Source organism: Lycorma delicatula, chromosome 9 (genome assembly GCF_047948215.1).
Source record: "Lycorma delicatula isolate Av1 chromosome 9, ASM4794821v1, whole genome shotgun sequence".
NCBI lineage: Eukaryota > Metazoa > Arthropoda > Insecta > Hemiptera > Fulgoridae > Lycorma > Lycorma delicatula.
The window spans coordinates 97668678-97684909 of NC_134463.1; the positions used below are offsets into that span (position 1 = coordinate 97668678).

Sequence of the window (16232 nt, forward strand, 5' to 3'; positions counted from 1 at the left end):
GTGCAACTTCAGAAAGTCAGAATGAGTTTTCAGGATACAAAAATTGGTTATTGGTTATCATTTATTGTTGGTATTTGTACCAGTAAATATTATCAATGTAAAATAATTTTCAGTAAATAAAAAATTCTGAGATTTCCAAGTTATCTTTACAAATGTACAACCTTCCAAAGAAAAGGTAGTTTATTCTTTAAAATTAACAGTATTCATTTGTGTTAGACTAGATAACAAGTAATTTTTGTGTTACACTGCATACTACTATTAACTATAAGAATTTTAATAGATTATCTAATGATCTGTAACATCTTCTCATCAATAAAATTAAGTTAAAAAATTGGTATTAATGTAGAAGGCAATCTACTGCTGTAGTTAATTAGTTAGTTCTTAGATGGCGCCACTGAAATGCTATATTGAAATAAGAAAATAAATAAATAAAATTATAAATATAATCCAACCAACTTAACCTATGCTCACTAACCTTGATTAGCGAGCGAGCATAGGTTAAGTTTATTTAGATTATATTTATAATCTTATTTATTTATTTTCTTATTTCAATATAGTGTTTCAATGGTGTCATGTAAGAATTAATTAACTACAGAGGTACATCACTTACCACATTAATATCAAAACATTTTTATTGTATAAAAAGTATTATTCAGTTGATGATTTTTTTTTTATATTACTAATTAGATAAACTACACATATTACACTAATGACCATCACTATTTTCTTCCACTTTCATTTAATATGCATTTAATAAATATTAAAAAATTAATGACTTCAAGTTGTTGGTTAATTCTGTATAAATTTTCTTTTTAATATCTTTAAATAATTCATTACTTACATTCATTAATTATGTGTTATATAGTTATTATTTATAGTAATAATAATATTATTTTTCTCTTTTTATTTTTCAACTTTGTTCTTTGCAATACTTCTACAATAATTTTTTCTAGAAGATTTTTCTACCTAAAGTATGAATAAATATTTCTGATGGAGAATTTATTCAGTGGTTTAACTTAACTGTCTCCACATTAAAATTCTCCTTGATGTATAAGTTAACATGAAAATCTAGATGATTCTTTCAGACATTTGTATTATTAAATTATATAAACGAATTACAAAATTCATAATTATAAAAATAAGACCCATCAAGATTGGAAAATGGAAAACGTTTTCCACTATCAAACCTACACTGATTTACCGTATAAAAAAGATTTATTCTAAAAAGTTTTATTTACCAATTACCGATTGAATATTGGTAATTGAAGCATAAAACCTCATAATACATGCATAAAACATGTACTAGCTCTTTAAAGTAAATTCATAATTCCATATTTGTAGTACGCTTCAAAGTATAAGCTCAAATTGATTTCTATATATGGTTCTATCTCATAACTTGGTAGAACAAGTTAAGAAAGATTTTTGTTACCTCTTTTGTAAGTATAACTATCAAAGACTGATTCTGTTTCTTCTGCTGTTGAAATATTATTGTTTAATAAGCAATTGTTACCAATATCTTGCGAAAGAGCTGTTTGTAATTCGTATATTACAAATTGATCCATCATTCTCCAAGTTGGTTCCATCTGTAATTATAAAATGAATGTAATCAGTAATGTTCTTTATTGTTTAGTTTCGTATGAATATTCCTGAAGTCTAGATATCCTACGCAGATTTGTGAATTTGGGGCTCGTATTCAGCCCGTTCCATGTTCATGATGTGTGAGTGAGATGTAGTCTTATACAGACTCATGCTGATGATACCAGAGTTGTGTGGTTAATTGAATCCCAACCACCAAAGAATATTGTTATCCGTGATTTAGAATTTAAATCTGAATAAAAGCAGTAATAGTTCTCAGGTTCAAATCTCAATAAAGGTATTAGGATTCAAACCTGAGAACTCTCAACTTCGAAATCAACTGATTTACTATGATGAGTTTAACCACTAGACCAATTCAGTGGGTTATGTACTTGTGTTCATACAATTGTGGCTATTTTTTGAAAAAAATTCATTATATTAAATTAATGTTCAGTTTAATTTATAAAATTATACGTTTTTTATTAAAATCAATTCTAAATGATAAAATATTAGCATAAATATTTGAGACTATTCAATTAATCAAATAAAACTATTGTATATAAAAAAGTTAATATATACCAGGTGATCATTTGAAATGTTAGCACACTTATTATTCAACAGCTATCAGTCCCATTGTATTTCTGTTTGCAGGCATGTATACCATTCTTGGGGGAACCTTTTTAAAATTATTTTCAAAGGGGGTGCAACTCATCCTCTTTGCTACACCTACCCCAACTCAAAAATCTTAAATCACAATGGTAACATTTAATTAGATTATTTGAGAACCAAAACAAAAATAATTAATTTTGGTGAAAAGAAAATTAAAATTCATTTACCCCTTCGCTCGGTAGGTGCGAAAAACCATTTGGGGTAGTACTTCTTTTAAATTTTAGTCCGACAAAAATAACGATAAAATTACTTGATATTACTTCATAAACCATTTGAGGTAATCATAATCTTTGGATTAAAGATGTGAAAATTTATTTTTTAAATTACTAACACAAAATTTTGTCCGTAAATGTTTTATAAATTTTCAAGGATTGAAAACTTATTTTTTTTAAATGAGAATGTGTGACACAACATTGGAAGGCCCTTTGAATGACAAGTAATTTGGTCCAAGTAAAATAAAAACTGGTTTTCTGGTATTGAAGTTATGATTAAAAATGTAGTTTTTTTAGGTTATGTTGGGATGTGTTACTGACCCACAGCATTAGGTCTGAAATCGTCCATTCTTTTTTACTTCCTTTACTTTGTACAAGTAAGTGAAAAAGTAGTAATACTCGTACATCACTTGCTATTCAATACTAATTTTTTTTGTACTTTAGGGAAGAAATATTTTGAAGTCTAAAAAAAAATAGTTTTATACTATCAGTATATTAGTGATGATTTTGTAAAGAATTAAAAAATTGTAGTAAATATTTTACTTAGATGTGAATAACTATGTAGATCATTTTAGAAATGGGTCGGTTCACCCCAAAGTTAATAAAAAAAATTGGTTTGGTATTTCACGTGGAGAATCAAGTAAACTGGAAAAACATTGTTGACTTCAAATTATTATTTGTTTAAACATACAAATATTTTAATTATTATTTTTATCTTAGGCAGCTTACATATCATTGTGTATAGAAAAATGAAACTGAATATGGTTAAAGTAAATATGACCTTAACTCATACGTGCATTAAAAAATATGTAAATGATGTAATGTTTGGTTGTTAATATTGTAATTTACATTTAACTAACTGAAATTAACACTTACCTGTGATGGAATATAATACATAAAATAAGTAGCAATTGCTTTGTTTAACCACATGTATTTCCATAGTTCTGGAGAAACTAGATTTCCAAACCATAAGTATGCAAATTCATGAGCAACAGTACATAATATTAATTGTTTATCTATTGCTGTTGAAATTTGTGGTTCAAATAGAAGGTTTCTTTCCCTGTAACATGATAAATATGTACATTATTAATTGGATGGAATACTAGAAAAATGAACAATACACTGCAGATTAGTGGATATAAATAATTTTTTTATTCTGATGGGTACATAAATTTACATTTTATAAATAATGTCAGGATAAATTTGAATAGTAGAACGTGGAACAGTGGTTCTTTGGTGGTTGGGTTTCAATTTACCACACATCTCGGGAATGGTCAACCTGAGACTGTACAAGACTACTCTTCATTTACATGCTTACATGTCATCCTCATTAATCCTCTGAAGTAACACCTTACAGTGGTTCCAGAGGCTCTACAGAAAAAAAAGAAAAAGGAGTAGGTAAGAGTGCTGCTCAATGGCTAAAAAAAGGAACTACCCCAGCATTTGCCTGGTTGAATCAAGAAAGACTGATAAAATCTTGAATAGAGCAATCGTGAACTATTAATTCTAAAAACTAGATGTGATTTAAGTGCATATATTTAAAATATAAACACATGAAATAGTAAATATATGAAGATACTTAATATACAAAATAACTGCAAAATAAACTGTAATTCAGAATGTACAAATAAAGACTATGGTATTTGAGCGTGTATTTATGAATTGAATGGAATACAAAAAAATTTGAGTTTTTTTTTAATCATGGAACTAGTATAATTTTAAAAATTAATCAGTAGAGCAGCAATATTGTTTCTGTAAAAGTATGTCTTGAAACTTTATTTTAAATAGATTGGGGGGAAGATTTTTTTAAATGGTTCATTAAATTATTATAAATGACGAACAGAAATAAATTATTAATGGCCTTCCTCATAAGTCAAAGAAATTTGATGAATATGGTAAAAAAAATTTGTTTGGTTTAATAAGTCTTTTTATCTTCACCTTCTTTGCAGTTTTCTCTTTGCCCAATATTCTCTCATTCTTTGAGCTTGCTGTTCTCTTCTTTCTGTTGACCATTTTCTTGAGCATTGTTGTCTTTTTATTTCCTTTTGCTTGATTGCTTGAAAACCATTTATTGATTCAGTTTTCTTTATAAACTTTTCTGTCTGATATTTTATTTTCTGAAAGGTTTTGATTTTTAGATCGATTTTATCCTCTTCCATCCGATTAATTTCAGTTTTTGTTTTATAAAAATAATTAAATGTTGTTGTTGTTGTTTTATAAAATAAATAATTTTTGTTTTATTAATGATTCTAGGTTTCTAAATAAAAAATATTTCTTATTTTCATTGTTGTTATTAAATTTTCTATATTGGTAAATATCTTTGTAATGTCTCAGTCTACAATTATAATTTGCCTCAGGCTGTAATATGCCTAGAAATTTTTGAATTATTCTTCTTTTTTATTTTTTTTTTAATTCTTCCAATTTTAAATTTAAGTTAAGTTATTTACAGGCATAAAGACATTGTAGTTTTTTTAATTAATTTATTTTTAAATAAGTTACTATTCTTTTTAGCAAAGATTGCACAATCTTTGCCAATATTTAGTCGGTACAATATTCAATCTTCATTAGTATTAAGTCTTTGCAAATATGCTTATTCATAAATATTACATGGATAAATTTAACATTTCTAAATCCAGAATCTTTCTTATTGATTATTTGTTTATATATAGTTTGCTATTTAAGATAGTACTTAGTTAAATTGTTTTGTTTCACTTATTGTTACAAAAAAATAATAATTATTCTTAGAGTATGTTATGATTTTTGCATAAAAAAGACAGGTTGATTTTTTTTTTTTGTTGTCACCCTTATTCTGATAAAACTAAGCACTGAAATGAAAAAGGAAAAGCCATGTTTTTTAGCAATTTTATTTTTTAAATATAAAATTTAATCTGAAACTCAAAAAATTGTTGATATAAACATTTTAAATGCTATGTAATTATTTATCATAGAATACTTTATCTGGAAAGAATCAGCTCAATTTATTAAGTTTTAAATTATAAATATATTTTAAAATCATTTACATATCATAATATTATAATGAATATTTCATTAAAATGATGGCAGTGTTCAAATTTGTTTGTTGTATTTTTAAAATAATTTTTAAAAATGGGCACTTTAACTTGGAATATTTAATTTGGTATCTTTATCTGGGAACTGTAGTGGAGTTGCAAAGGAAATAAAAATTGGTCTTATGAACCTGATGAATTACTTCCAGAGCACAGTCACTACCAAAATGTCCTCTAGATTACCCATATGATCCTTCTCAAAATATTTTTTTCAGATTTTTTTAATTTGTATCTATCAAATTTTTTTTAGTAACTTTTAAGAAATTCAGAAACAAAACTTTTACTTATCTACGATCAGAGGTGTGGTTTGCATGTATTTTAATGGTGAAGATGAAAATTAATGAAGTGATGGGTGAAAAGTTCCAGAACCTTACTGTGCGTTGAAATCAAAACCAGCTGATCTGCATCCTAACTGAATTCCAATATCAGCTGTTCTAAAAGCTAGTCAGTAACTTTTCTTACTGTAATAGAAATTATTAAGGATACTGTGAAAACATTATCATTGTTTTTCCAGAAACAGATAGGATATAATAAATGAGTTATGTTATGCTGTTCATTCTTACATATAGCTGTATAAATTCTGCTACTTGAAATTTATGAAAGTATTAAAAATTAATTAGGTGAATAATTTTATAATTAAAATTATAGTGATAACCGTAAAGGGAACAACAAACAGCTCGCAATAAATAATAACAGCATACAGTGAATCTGCACCCGGCATTGACTAATTTGAAAGACATGTAGCTTTTCCTCATTTTTTTCCTTCATTCATTAAATTTTCAGGATGCTGCTCCCTGTGATATTTCATTTGTTACAGATTACTGATTGTAAGAGATGCAATTTACATGATTTTGTTTGTTTAATACTTACAATTTTATGTATTTTTCTTACGGATCCATTATTATCTATTTACTTTTACACTGTTTTTCCTTTCTTCTACTTCAGTTGATACTAACTAACTAAATAAATAAATTTTGTACAAGTGTTCAGTTAAATAAGTAAGTTTAAAAAAATTAAATTGTGTTTTTAATAAAACATAGTAACAGTTATATATATATATATATATATACATACATATAGGGCGTTTCATAATGTTCTTTGTAGTTTCGAAAATTCATTAACAAAAACTATTTCACTCATAAGAATAAAACAAGTACTGTACAAGAGAGTACTTCAAATAGTTTTTTCACGTATACTAGGCAGTTAGTAAACAATTTACTCGCTAGGCGTCAACAGTAGGTTGAAATTTCATAAGGAGCCACCAAGTGACAATTCAATTCGTGCATGGTATTAACAATTCAGTGAAACCGGTTGCTTGTGCAAGCGAAAATCAACTGGTCGTCCATAGAATTAGGCAGGCATAGAATTAGGAATTCCGAAAACAACAGTGTGAAGAGTTCTCCGTAAACGTTTATTATGCAAACCGTACCGTCTTCAATTAATCCAGCGTCTTTCTGATGGAGATAAAACACGTAGGCTCGATTTTTGTTTACAATTGTAGGAAAAGATGTTGTTAGATGAAGGTTTTGTAAACAAGATAATTTTCAGCGATGAAGCTACTTTCCATATTAACGGCAAAGTAAACCGTCATAACGTGCGAGTTTAGGGAACTGAAACCCCCACACGCTTATGTGGAACACATTCGGGATTCTCCGAAAGTAAACGTTTTTTGTGCGATCTCTCGTGAGGCAGTGTATGGGCCGTTCTTCAAATGGAAACGACAGTAACCGTCATGATATACCTGGATATGTTACAATTAAGGCTTATGCCTCAGCTACTCAACGACTTCATTTTCCAGCAAGATGGTTGTCCTGCCCGTTTTCATAACGAGGTTCGACAGTACCTTAACACAACATTACCTCGGCGCTGTATAGGATGTGCGTCTGAAGAAGACCTATACATTATGCTGTGGCCACCATGATCACCAGACCTCACGCGATTTCTTTCTCTGGGGTTACGTAAAAGATAAGGTTTTTATCCCACCGATGCCGCACGATATCGCTGAGCTAAAGGATCGCATAATCACTGCGAACAACTCTATCGAAAATGACATGTTAGAACAAGTTTGGCAAGAACTATACTTTCATGTTGATGTGTCATGTCACCAGAGAAGCACATATATTGAACATTTATAGATTTTAACAAAAACTGTTTTGACTCCCAGCATCACCTCATACAACTTTCATTTAGGTAAAAGAAATACTTTTTTTGTACTGAATTTTTGTAACTCCTGAGAACATTATGAAACGCCCTGTATAAAACAAAAGTTAATATTTGTTTAAATTAATTGAGTACATATACTGAGTACATTATACTGTTGTGGCTGATTAGTACTGATACAGGTGTTCTCTGTTTCATGACAAATGCTGTGTTCTTATATGTATTATTTTTACAATCATTTATTTGATACTTATTCTTGGAATGCAGTATTTGTGTCAGACCTCTACAAATATATGTTCCAAAATAATTAATCATGATAATTAAAGTATTTAAACTTTTTCTAAACTGCTGCCCCAAACTAAAATTTGATGGTTCTGTCAACGAGTGAAGTGGAGTCTGCACTCTTAAAATATATTAGAATTTAGGCAAAAATGAATAAAGTTGCTAGCAAAGTGTGGCTAAATGAAAATTACAAAATTAAAAATATCTGTTCTTACCTAATTTTTCTGGTAGGCGTTTAAAGCTATTATTCTCAAAAATTTCTAGAAAAACAATGACTTTTTGTTCTTTTTATGATTGTAGAATGTGTTATGTGGATATTGAAACCTATTAAAAGGCAGATGCATCAAAGAAGAAGAAGACTTTTTTTAAGAAGATTCAGTAGTTTAAACACAAATTAATAAATAATTTCTGTGTTTAGTAGACCATATTAATTATTTGATAGTGTTTTATTTTTTATTCAATATTTATGCAGTAAATTATATCTATTATTATAATGTTCTTTTTAATAATAATTGAAATGTTTAAAAATACCTGAAAAGTGCAAGTCCCCAACTCTCAACTCCATCTCTGTTCATATCTGGTACTGCTATGAAATCCATTCGAAGTAAATTGAATGCTATCCCTGTCAGATTGTTTAGTATATTGATAACATCATTAACTCTGCTTAATACATATCTTGTTTGATGTGCCAAACCTGGCCGTACCCACATATTAACAGACTGTGTTCTTATCGGTTGCAAATCAGAAATATAAAATGAAACTAAATATGTTGGTATTGCTGCTGTTGTTTGATATTCATCCCAAACACGATCATCAATCGACGAGCTGTAATGCAAAATAAAAACCACTACAATGTTTTAAAATAATTATGTAATATTTTCCATTTCTTATTAGTTTTGTCAATATTTTAGTGATTAATATCAATATTTATTTTATTGATACTGCTAACTTCTTTCATTCTAAAAACTACACACTTATAGTATAATCTCTTTATTAATCAAAGGATTTTATGCAGCAGTTTTATATAAAAGAGAGTGAAATGAAATCATCAAAAATTTTTTAAATTTTTAAATTGTTAAAAGAAATTGTAAATATAACTGATTTTTAGATACTCGTATTTTTTTATAAAAAAATATTGAATATTTTAATTTTCATCTATTCTACACAAACTATGATTGGAACAACCAGGTTATACTTAATACAAATTTTAAAACATAGAAAAAATGTTTGTCATATTGTAAATAAGTACCAGATTTATAGGGTTTTTAAGCGTGGGTGGGGGGGGCGCTTTAGAGTGGTACTAGTATATTTTTCTTATGTAATAGGATCTTCTGTGTAGTATTCCATTATACAGTAACAAGGGAATAGTACAGTAGTACAACATAGGGAACAGTATCTGTTCTCTATATTGGAAAAACTATGTATTCTGTAACAACTAGATTTTTACTTGTTAAAAACAGTGAACTGTTATTGCAGCCTTTTATACGCTAACTTCAAAAGAAGAGTTTAATATAATTTAAAATATATTTAAAGTGACTACTTGATTAAAGGATTTTTCTCTTAACTTACTTTGTATAACTGTTACTTTTATCTAGAAACTTACTCTGGTAAAGATGTCATATAAGTGGGAACACTTGCGAGAGAAGTCTTGTTCTTGAATCTTGCTATATGAATAGTGAAAGGAGTTCTAAAATGAGGTTCATCAAAACATGGAAATACAGTTCTTGCATGTTTTGCCCCCATGTTTGTTACCATAATCCACCTATTAACAATAAAAAAATAAAAATAAATTTCTCATATTTTAAAAATTTCTCATAAAAAATGTATTATTAAGGTATAACATATTTGTCTAATAACTTTTCGAATGTTTTAATTAATAAGGTATTTCAATGTTAATTTTGAAATTACAGTGTACCTTAGATATTTGATAAATTATACAAATTTTTGATCTCATTAGGATTGGTAGTTTGTTATTGAAAGTATAAGTTCAGTTTCAATTACTGACATAATTCAATAAATGTTTTAATCATTGAATTTTTTTTTTATAAATGATATTGCAGATTTTATTACCATACCCAGTACAAGCATTTAAAAAAATTTGTTTTATAAATTACAAAGTATTCTTAATAAATTATTTATTAATTTTTGTTTTCGTGGCAATTGCTCCTCTATTGCTGCTGCAGCAACATAGCTATAAAGGGAAAGTATAGTATTAGCCATAATTTTGAGTATTGGGGTTCGCAACTTTAGATGTTTCAAGACCTCCATAGTCCAAAATACACAAAAAAACAAAAATTTGTAGACGTATGTGTTTAAGAACGTATGTTGTCCTGTATTTTTAATAAACTTTCTGGACTGATTTAACATCAATTCCCTGAAAATGGTTCAAAAAATTTCTGTATATGGGGCATTAATGGTATTAAATTTTGGACAAAATTAAAAAAGGGGAAGGATAGGTCACCATTTTTCATTTTTGACATTTGTGTGCTGTCATAGAAAATTGAGTTTTTGTGTAATGAAAAGACTTATTAAGTTATTTAAAATTTCAAACTTTTAAATCAATCAGATTTTGGGGTGGGTAATATTCAAACTGTTTTTTGAACAGTTTTTTCTAAACAGTTTTTGCCTCATATCCCGCAAAATTATTGACCAAATAGTGAAATTGGCACAATATTTGCCTATATAATCTCAACTTTAGCCTCATTTTGACTCCATGAACCAATGCAGTACAGAAGTATAGACATGTATTTTTATTGAAGTAAATAATTACTCTGATAAATAAACTTTTAGGCCCCCAAAAAAAAGGAGCTGACAGGACCTGTACTAATATATCAGGTTTTTTAAATCTAATTTTTAAGGTTGAAAATTCAACAATCTAATATAATGTAGTCAATATGGGAAACTTTTTAATAAAAGGACATTCTGTGGAACCTGATATAGAATTTAAAAAGTTATTTGAAGAGACAACAGAATACAAATTTTCTTACCAAAAATTTTTCTTTTTTTTTCTTTGCAATTATAATTATTCATCGAAGAATGTTTTTTGAGTACTATTTAAAGTATCTTAAAGTAGTGTAAAAATGATATACTATTTATGTCATGGAAGATAAAAAAAAGATTTTAAGGTAAAAAAAACATGCAAAATAACTTTTCGAACACGAGTAAAAATACTTTTTTCTTTATTGAGGAATAAAATGCACTTTGATTAAAATTTTGCTAGCTACAAATAACTGAAGTATGTCAGTTCACTGATAATCAGGTCTATGTAATTATATAAATTTAAAAACTACACAATTTTAGGTTTGTTATTAAATCTATTGATAACAGTACCTTTTCATTTTTTTACAGGTTAACAATATTTCTCTCTAGCTTTATTTTCTAGTTTTTCATATATTTACATCATTAAACAGTGGTGAGTAATTTTTTTTAAATACTTCTTTCATTATTGCTGTAATAGAAATATATTAATAAATATAAATTCAAAAAAGCGGGTAAATTAATAGTTCTTTATTAAAGATGTGATAAAACATTTGAAATACAAGAGACACATTTCAAAGTTTATTTTTCTGAATGTAATGATATTTATTATTTTCCAGTCTCTTTGATGAACAGAAGATGGTGTATCTTATATTATCCATGAAACCCCCTCTGGAAGGCTTGGGCATGGCAATAATTTGATATTTTCAGGGAAGAGAAGAAATCAATGGGAAATTATTTCATCCCTTTACTTTCGCCGGTAAGCCTAAGAGAATGCTTGTCCCAAGAATAAATTATTCAACATTAATAAGTGCTTTTTGTCAACATTACGTTAACACCCAACATTAAAGGAAGTGGTCTTAGTTTTACTTCTTATTTTATAATCTGTTTAATATATAATTTTATATTTCTGTTGATAATATATCATTTTAATTTGGTTATTGTTGAAATGTTTTTATTTTCAGGATATAATTTTATTTTAGTTATGTCTGGAAAAGACTTAAGTGATTGAACCATCACATAGATATTAAAATAATATATGTGACAAAATTTACTATATTGTTAAGAAATAAAGATTTAACTCTTGTAAAATAATAGGTTATTACATATAAGCTGAAGTAAATTAGATTAAAAATTTCTGGGAAAGAAAATATAGGGACCATCAGATTAGGAGCTAGTTTGGTTTTAGAAACTAAAAATACCCTGCTTTTCTAGTGTTAAATGGTTGAATGAATTTAAATTAAATTTTGAAAATAAATACTCCAGATCTAGAATTAGTATATTATCTTTCTATTCTGGTTTGATGTAGAATTCCCAAAGTAAAAATAAATGTTGCAAAGAGCGTGTTGTAAGAATTATGCCTGATTAACTGAATTATATGTATGAAATTTACAACAGAATAAGTCAACTAATTTCATACCATTATTAGTTTTATATTTTATTATTTTTACATTCTAGTTTTTTTTTCATAAGCAACCAATTACATTTCTGTCTTAAAGAAGCTTTTTGAACTGGCTTTTCCATAATAATTTGTTTCGTAAATCTTTTAAATACTAAATATATTCTTTAGGGTTTTAAACATCAGCCTTTTGCTCTCTGTGAATTTATCTGTAACTGGATACTCCTTGAAAGAGCAACCAGCATTGAAATTATCAGTTGTATGGTAGATGATAAGGTTAAGTTTAAGGAAGATGCTGATTTTTTTAAATGGTAAACTAGATAGAAATTTTTTTTCTAATAGAGAGATATATGGTACAAAGGGATTTTATTTGCGTCCTATTATGTGTTGTTCAATCGGCATTGCCCATTAGATGTTGTATTTTTGGTAGTTTATGCTAATAGCGTAATTAAAGTATTTAGGTTTCTACTAAAAATTATTAGAATAATTTTATCGTTTAATAATAGTATCAAAATGTATTACCCTTTTTAAGAAATAATGGATTATTACTTGTGCTTATAAGTTACATGAAACAATAATAGCATGTTGGTATAAAACTTTACAATAAACTCCTTATTATCATTATAGAAAAAATATGTAATGCCGCATTTAAAATCAAACTAAAATCGTATTCAACTGAGGATTGTTTCTATTGCAATGATAAATATTTCAACCAATTATAATTGTAGCGATTTTATTTTCCATTTATATGTAATACTGTGATTTCATTTGTTTTTTATTTTATAAAACAGTTAAGAGGATGCTAGTTATATGTTGAAAATACTTTGTTATAATTACATATTAATTAGTACCTGAAATATGCATTATATGGTTATGTGTAAAGTATTTCAACTGGACTGATAAAATAAACACATAATTTAAGGGCATCATATGTGAAAAATTCAAAAATAATTTTTATTTTTACTAATTTGTTCAAAATACCACCTTTAAAGATTTGGATAATTTATGAAATTTAACAGAGTAAACAATTTTTATTAATCATTTTATATACACTTTGTTGTCAGCATAATTTACTAAAATTCAAAATGATATGATACAAGATACAAGCTGTGTCAAAGGAAGAGATCTATGATCATAAAAAAAAACTTTTGTTTACTAGCTGAGATTAAGATTATCATGAACTTATACTTTACTAATATTAAACATTTAATGAAAAGTATATCTTAGGTAAAACAAAGAATCTTAATGAATCACTCTACAATGTGATTTGGTCTATTTAATCTAAAAAAAAACCTTTGTTGAAACAAATACACTGACATCTGGTATTGATGAATCAGTTATAAGTTTTTAATGAAGCCTATGTTGGAAAATACTAGTGCTTACAGAATTAGGTTTAAATCTAGCAAAACATTTTGTTAGTCATCCTTAAGTTGAACTTGGCTTGAGTATAATATCACCAGTGAAAGATTCTTAAGCGAGCTAAGAAATAAAATAATCAAGAAAAAGCGACATGAAGTAATCTTTTTTTCAAAAGGAATCCAAAAAAATTAAAAGAAGAGACGAATAAAAAAGAATATACAGAGAAAGAGGTCTGATATGCTTTCAATGTACCATAGCATTACCCAGGTTATGCACCTGTGATAACTTTGTAAAGTTATTTTTTTTGAAATTTACTATCTTTTTTATTTCTCAGATTGTACAGAAACTCAAGATATATGTATGAAATTTTTATAGTATGAATCTCAGGTACAGATCTAAATTGTGTTTCACAATTATTTAAATAACTCTCAACAGTTCCACAGAAAAGAATTTGAAAAATCTGTTTGGGTGAAATTATTAAAATTAACAAATTTTAAAAAGTTCATTTTCAAAAGAAAATCTGATACAATGTGTAAAAAAAGTCAAATTTTCATAAAAAAAAGAAAAAAGAATAATAGGAAAAAGAGAAAATATCTACAATAGTTCCTGAAAAAATGTTCATAACATATGAAGAAAGAAAGTTAGATCACACTCTTTCCCTTAAAAAAAAAAAAAATTAAAATTTATTTTAAAGTATTTATCATTCGATAAAGATTATTGAAAATTGATTAAATTTATTAGTTTTCCCAAGTAAAAGTACTGTTTATCTAGTTATAATTAAAAACTACTGTATTATTTAAACCAGAAAATTACTTTCTATTACCTACCTCAGTTCATCATTTTTAGTTGTATACCAGCTTCTATAGAATCCCCACATATTCTCAGAAATATATCCAGTGTAATTTATGACCAGATTGTATTCATTAGCAGTTTTGAGAAATGTCTCTGTAGTAATAATTGCTTGCTCTGCATTATAATCAAATTTCACCTCAGTTATGTCAATTTTTTCTGTTAACCCATCCGAGTTTACTGTTGTGGTAGATACTGCTGTTGAACTTTCATTGAAATTTAAATTTAATGAGTTCAAAATAATTTTATTTGTAGCTTTATGAATATATAATAATATTTTTATTTCACTAACAAATGTAAAATTTTTTTCTTCAAAATAAGGTAAAATCTTTATGTGATATTCAACCGGTACAATATTATCAGGAAGATGAAAACTAGTGTTTGTCTCGCCATTTAGTGAATTAGTGATATCAATATTATTATATTTATTAAAGTGAAATTTTAATCTATTATTTATTCTCAGTTTTGAACGATGATGTGAATTACTAAATCCAATAATAAATATCACTAATAGAACTAATAGTTGACTTTTTAGCAACATTTTTTTCATTAACATAGCTGAAGTACTTTTTTGGTTTTAATCATATTTTAAAATAATAATAATAAGAATTGTATTATCTTATACGTTTATCAGTGGAAAAATATTGAGCGAGTTATTGTATATTTTTTGATAACAAAATCTGATGAATGTTATTATCTCATATAAGATTATTCTAGTTGTGTATATGTTTTTATTTAAATCTATTTAAATTATTACAACAAATTGAAATGAATTAATTATAATTACACAAATAAATTGTAAAATATTTATTTTTTTATATATTTAAGATATTTTGACTTTTCCCAAAATGTAAATGTACTAAAATTGAATGCATCTCTTACATTACTCTAATGTGTTACTATTTTAAATGTCATAATTTGTATACTATGTAAACACATTGTCTTATTTCTTACATAATTACACAGTGACACATAATTGTTTGATTGTAAACACTGAAAATCTAATATTAATTATATACATATTTTTAGTTTTTGTGAACCAATAAATTGACATCTGTCTAGAATTAAAGTCCATGACCATCCATCTAGTGTTTTCCTTTCTTGAAGGAACCATTCAATCATCATGAAACTATTGTTTTTAGAGAAATCTCATTAGTATCTTCATTAAGTATCAAAAAACCCAAATTTTTTCATAAATAAACTTGTTAAAATAAAATATATATACATATTAAATATTTATCTTTCCCCATCTCCGTGTAAAATTATAACATTTCTACTTAGCACTGTTTGGGTTTATTCCACTTCTGTGGAATTTTTGGTTAGTGCCTTATAAAAGATTATAGTAAAAAAAAACTTAAACACCAAGGAAAATTATTATAATAGGTCAACAATTTTGATTACCTGTTTCCTTATCATTTTTTTATGTTTTCAGGTTCCTAAACCCAAAAATATAACAGAAAACTTGGGAAAATTTGTGACCGTTGGGTATCTATCATGCTTAATAATTCTAAGGTGAACATACAGTCATGAAATTTTATATAATAGCCTGTATATAGAACATTGGTAGAATTAAATTGTTATGAAAATCAGACAATTATTCAATGACTCCTATCTCAAGATGGCTCAATATGTCCGCTGTGAAATTCTCATGTACATGAGAACTTCACAGGGGACATTTTGAAAACT

At 26.8% G+C, this 16232-nt stretch overlaps 1 protein-coding gene across 1 annotated transcript in view; it reads right to left on the reverse strand.

The window, feature by feature from the left end:
- Window positions 1–15163, reverse strand: part of LOC142330023 (aminopeptidase N-like) — a 44478-nt gene extending 29315 nt beyond the window's left edge. The window contains exons 1-5 of the mRNA XM_075375032.1: window positions 14525–15163; window positions 9567–9725; window positions 8495–8788; window positions 3333–3516; window positions 1430–1583 (exon numbers count right to left, since the gene is read on the reverse strand). Of these exons, the coding sequence (XP_075231147.1) occupies window positions 1430–1583; window positions 3333–3516; window positions 8495–8788; window positions 9567–9725; window positions 14525–15102 (1369 nt within the window). The 5' untranslated portion in view covers window positions 15103–15163. The remainder of the gene's footprint in view (window positions 1–1429; window positions 1584–3332; window positions 3517–8494; window positions 8789–9566; window positions 9726–14524) is intronic.
- Window positions 15164–16232: the final 1069 nt, after the last annotated feature.